Source organism: Propithecus coquereli, unplaced genomic scaffold (assembly GCF_000956105.1).
Source record: "Propithecus coquereli isolate 6110/MARCELLA unplaced genomic scaffold, Pcoq_1.0 Scaffold94, whole genome shotgun sequence".
NCBI lineage: Eukaryota > Metazoa > Chordata > Mammalia > Primates > Indriidae > Propithecus > Propithecus coquereli.
The window spans coordinates 682,069-687,781 of NW_012155729.1; the positions used below are offsets into that span (position 1 = coordinate 682,069).

A 5,713-nucleotide genomic window follows, 5' to 3' on the forward strand; every position below is an offset into this window, starting at 1 on the left:
CCCCGTTTCTGTTAATTGTAGCGTGCTGTGTTCTCCCAACACTTGAGCTATTGGTCATTTTCCAGACCCTGAAAGTTGCCTGTTATGCTGCACGGCCTTTGCAAATTCTCACTCATTGCTCCCACACAGCCAGCTCTTCCTGGAGGAGACTCCACAGTCTGTTAACGCCGTGATAACAGGGGCCTGGCTTGAATTGAAAACTGGTTTCTAATAATTTTGCTTGAAGAGCCAGGTGCTCCTGAGAGTGTTTATTTCGGGGGATTGCGTCTCAGGCTGCCTTCCCCACACGCTCCCCGAGGAGCTGGACCCGTCCCAGGCAGTTGGAATGGGGTCGATCTCGCAGAGCCCGTTTTCTCCGGCTCTTTCTCTGCTAATTGTGAGAGGCAGGAGGGAGTTGAAGATGCCACTTCAGGCAGAACAAAATGCCAATCCAACCGGCAATTGCGGGGAGCTGAACTTAAACATTCTGTCGTGGATTCACAGTGTTTCTGAGACTGTGCAAGTGTAGGATGTGGAGACCCCACCTGCTGTGTACACAAATACTCCCAAACCCATCAGGACATTCTAGTCAAATTCCGACACTGCAAACCGCCAGACTCTTCCTCACAGCGTGTATTCATCTAAAACCCTTTCCTTTCGATGTCAAGGCAAAGTGAGGGCAGTAATATTCTTCCTAAAGTCATTCAAGTGAATACTTTATTTTTAGGGGAGAGTCAGAAGCAGATGGACATATATGAGAAGTCTGTCCCCAGGGGAGCTGAAGGTTTATCTAAAAAGCAGTGCATGGCTGCTACGATAGTATGGGGAGGAAATAGATCCAAAAATGAAAAAAAAAAAAATCACAAGAAGGGAAGGAAATATTTTTAAACACCAAGTAAACTTTAGCATTTCAAATTGTCTTCAGAAGGTATATCCCAGGTTTACCTGTGAAACAACTTCTATTTATTGTAGTAGTAACGTCTACAATATTTTCCATGTGGCCGTGAGGGTGAACTTTGCCTTTCTTGATGACAATGATAGTGACAATGTTAAATTATGAGGCCATTAAAATTCATTATCCTACAATGCACAAATAGTATCATATTTTGCATATTTCTGTGACTCAGTAGGAAAATCTGAAGTCAGGAATTTATAGAATTGTATTTTAGATTTCCTGACTTCAATCCCTTAAACTACAATGAATGGAATTGGCTTAGAACAAATGTACTAAGCTCTTAGCATAAACTTGTAGATAGATATAAGACATAATGCTGATATTTTTCTTGGCGTTTTGTAGGATATAGATTGGAGAATTTCACTAAGCTATTAAATTCTTGGAAAATGGCAGTAAGAACTGAATTTACCAGGTTATTTAAGAACCGTGTCAAGAAAGAGGAATTTGCACACGTAGTGCCCGAGACCCTGACACTCTCCTGGCCCATTTGGGCTCTTCTCAGAGCTGCCTTGGTCCTAGCCGGGGCCTTCCAGAGCCACTACGGCCGTGGAGTCGTCCCCTACGGGTCCGGAAGGGCCTCGTCCCTCTGTGACAGGAGCTGGCGCCCTCCGGCCTCCAGAGCAGTCTGAATCCTGACTCCGAAACAGGCGGCATGTTCTCCTGCTGGGTGAAGGACGTCTTTCGGGCACTGTCTCCAGCTTGACTGAGGAGGTCTCGGGATTCTCAGTTTGGAGTTACCTGGGTGAGCGGAGCAGCCCTGGCTGGCACAGGGTCAAAGCCTTTGTCTGTCACTGCTGCTCGGGACGCACCAGCGGAGGGAGTCCTGCCTCCGCTCAGCCTCTGCAGAGACTCTGCCGGCCGTCCACTCCTCAAAGACCTGTCCACCAAGCTAGCGAGGGAATAAAGGCCAGTCCGGACAGGAGACTGATTTAAGGGGTTCAAATCCAGTGGCTGGAAACATAACTCACGCTCAGGAAATGGCAGACTCCTGGACACCTAATGCGTCAGAATCTCGGCCAAACAGCCTGTGGCAGGAACCTGCGTTTGCAAAACCTTCTCAGGTGACCCTGGTAGATAAGCCAGGTTTGGAAACAACCAAATCTCACACATTCCTAAGTTTTCAGGCAACACATCTCCCCAAATATCTTGGACCAACTGGCGCTGATATCGTATTTAAGGACTCCAGGGAGGGAGTTTGTGATCTGTCCAGATGAATGCTTTTGAGGATGAAATAAAATTTCCCAAGCCACATGCTTGGGGGAGGGGGCTCACTGGCAACCCCAGGGCCCTCCTGAGGTCTCCCTGCACCTGGGCCTCAGGTAGCCCTGCACACGGGGCTCAGGGAACTGTGGACACCTTCTCTGAGCTGCGGTTACTCTGCTGCTGGGCGGAGTCAGACGTTTGCTCCCAAAAATCCCAAGTCAGAACTCGGTTCTCCCCTTGGCCTTTTGGTTATAGGATACTTGCTTTAATGATTATTTAAAACCATCTATGGAAGTTTCTGACTAAAGGAAGGCAGAGAAGTCTAGACCACCTGTTCAAGTGTCCACGTTTCTCTTTGACTTAGTCATGTTATGTTTGTAGATCCTGATGCGTTAGATACCTGTTGAGTGTGTGTGTGCACATGCGCTCATGCATGTGTGTTTGTGTGTGCACATGTGCTTATGCACATATATTTGTCTGTGCACATGTGCTCATGCATGTGTGTTTGTGTGTGTGGGGTATGTATGTGAAAGAGAAAGAGAGGAAAATTCCGGAACAGCTGCAGGTTGATAGAGAGGTCAGCTGTGGGCCCTGTGCGGAGATGCATGATAGCTCTGTGCAGACCAGATGAGGGAGTGAGAAAAGAATGAGCTGAAGCCATCAGGGCCAAGCAGGGCAATGTGCGGGTGAGAGGAGACAGGGCAGTTTCAACAGAGGTCAGAGGCGTAGAGAACGCCAGGCAGACGGAGAGCTCGGTCTGGGGCGTCCTTTGCTCCGGGATGGGCTCCTTAGACCCAATGAGGATCTCGGCGGATGGACTGAGCGTTCTGAGCTCTGCAGTCTCTGTGTCTGTGAGCACAATGTCACGAGGACGGGGCTCCCGGTCACTTAGGACCTGGGCCCTGGGCTGGCGGTGCAGAGAGGCTGGGGTCCTGCAGGGTTAACCTGGGGGAGCAGACGGTGCCAGCCGCTGGCCTCTGGGACATCCTAACTGGCACTTTCCCAGCCCCCCTGAATGTTTTCCCTGCGGGGGCTGCATCACCATCGCCTCTGCCCTCGGGCGGCCCTGGCGGGAGCCCCTCAGAGCCAAAGCCTGGCCACTCGCATCACCTTAGCCCTCTCTAAGGAGGGGCAGGAAGAACAGCGCGTAAGTGAGCGTGGAGGGCGGCCCGCCCCTCGTAACAGGCATTTACGGACTCCCCTGTGGGAGCTGCAGAAATCACTCCGGAGCCCCTGCCTCCCGCAGGCAGGGAGAGGGGCCGAGTGGTCTCTCCGAGACTCCTTCCAAGCTGAGGGCAGCAGGAATTTGGGTTTCTCGCCCTCACTGGACGAAGAAGGGGACAGCGATGCGTGACCCGGGCTGATGAGTCCATTTTGCGAGCTCCCAGGCAGCGCGGGTGGGGCAGCGTCTCCAGCCTGGCCAGCGCGGCGCAGGCAGCCACATCTCATCCCCAGCGAAAGTGTGAGAAAAATGCTTTATTTTTTCTCCTACCAACACCTGCCACTTCTTAAAAGCACCATGAAATAAAAGACATCTGTGTCTGGAAGTGAACCCCGGGGTGCCCCTGAGAATGTACTTGTTTGTTTTTCTAAACCGCAGACATGGCAGGTTGGAGCCAGGGCCGGCTGTGGAGGGCGCGGTTGGTGGTCGATGCACAGAGACGCGGGAAGCCCAGTGAGCCGGAACTGCCCCAGGAGACCAGCGGGTCTCAGGCTGGACAGGCTCCTGCGACCCCACTCAGCACCCCCAGGCTCCCACCAGGGACGTGGCAGCAGAGGAACCACTGGGAAAGTCGGGCCAGCACCAAGCACTTGGTGGGGCTTCTCCCCCCACCTGAGGCTCCTGGGCCGGGTCTTCAAGATGCCACACTTCAGGAGAAAGTGGGAAGATAGTTCCGGCATCTGTATGACGGACCAGATGTCATAATATCACAGGGTGAGTTGGTACCAAGTGGATCCAGTGTGATGAGTCGTTCAACGAAAATGGGCCTCTCTAAGTTGTTTTCCGTCCTCCTCCTCCTGAGAGCCGCGGGCAGCGGAGGACGGCGCGCAGTCTGGCCGGGGCTGTGTTCCCTGTCCCCGCTCTCAGGGGCCTCCCGGCCCTCTCCTCGCGCCCTCCCGGGGGCAGCTCCTCTGAAGGTCCCTGGCACCTAACGGGCTTCCTTCCTTCCTTCTCAACTTGACGTGACTTTGCACGCGCTCTCCAAAGACGTGGAACTGTCACGTGGACCCCATCACGGAGAATCCCACGCAGCCGTCCCCAAAGGCTGAGGGCGCGAAGCAGAAGGCGCTTTCTGTAGATCAGCACCAGTCTGAGGATGGAGGGACGGGCTGAGCACACGGGACTGAGACCGTGAGTTCTGCAGCCTTGTTAATCGTCAGGAGGCCCCGCCCCAGCCCGGAACACGCGGGCACTTGAGTGCTTGCTCTTCCCCGGGAGGGAGTCGGGGCCCAGCCTGGGGCTTCGTCACCTGCACTGTCCCCTGTGCTTCTGCTGGGACTTCCTCCCTTCCGAGGGCCAGGCCCTCGTCACCGTGTCACCGCGTGGGTCTAATTCCAGCCCCTACGGGGGAGGGGGTGCCCAGGCCACTTCTGGAGAGGGTTTGGAAGAGGTGCATATGTGAGTGGTGTGTAATGCGTGTGTAAGTGGTGTGTAATGCGTGTGTGAGCGTGGTGTGTAATGCGTGTGTGAGTGGTATGTAATGCGTGTGTGAGCGTGGTGTGTGCATGCTCACCTGCACATGTGTAATATGCATGTAACAGACATGCACAGAGCACCCGCTAGGACTTCACTGGGCACTTGGAGGGGGTGGCCGTGACTCTCGTCACAGATGTTCACATCCTAGGCAACCCCAGAGCACAGGCCTCGTCCTCCCCCAGCTCTCGCAGCGTCTCTGCCCTTTGCTGGCCGAGGCCACCGACGGACAGGGCGGGCAGGGGCTTAACTGGTAAACCCACAGGGCGGCCAGGAAACTCTGCAGGTGACAGGTGACCTGGGCAGACACCTTTGGGGGGTCACGTGCCCCTGGCTTCGTTACTAAAGCTGAGCTTTGCTGTCCCCAAACTTTCAGGTGAAGACAGCCGATGGGACCTGCTCCAGCCACGTACCTGTGTGGCCTTTTCCTCCCTGTGTCCCTGGACACGGGCACGTCTCACCCACTAACAGGAAGCAGAGAACTCCGGCAATTCAGCAGCTAGTTTTAGACCCCAAACTACTTTCCATCACTGATCCGGGCCTTTCGGACTTTGGAGGTGCGACCGTCCCGCCAGTTGCAGGTGCCACCCGCGCCCACCCTCTCCCGCCGCCACCCGCATGGGGAGGGGGGGACAGCCGGGGACCCCGCGGGGAGGGGCCGTCTGTCCGGGAAAGGTAACGGGGGCCTCTTACGGTCTGTGGCGATCTCGTACGGGGAGTGCAGCCTGGCGTCGCCGCAGGGCGAGGCGCTCACGTACAGGTGGAAGAGGACGTCGTCGCGCAGCCGGTAGCCGCCGCCCTTGGCGCGCACGAAGACCGAGCGCTCCGCGTCCTCCCGCCGCTTGCTGGGGGCACAGGGCTCCGCGTCACCGCCGCAGACC

The 5,713-nt window shown here is 55.2% G+C and overlaps 1 protein-coding gene across 1 annotated transcript in view; it reads right to left on the bottom strand.

Annotated features, from left to right (window-relative positions):
* The window catches only part of ADARB2 (adenosine deaminase, RNA-specific, B2 (non-functional)), a 285,616-nt gene that overhangs the window by 18,263 nt on the left and 261,640 nt on the right, over positions 1-5,713 (bottom strand). Inside the window, exon 6 of the mRNA XM_012664925.1 lies at positions 5,526-5,677. Coding sequence (XP_012520379.1) covers positions 5,526-5,677 — 152 coding nt within the window. The remainder of the gene's footprint in view (positions 1-5,525; positions 5,678-5,713) is intronic.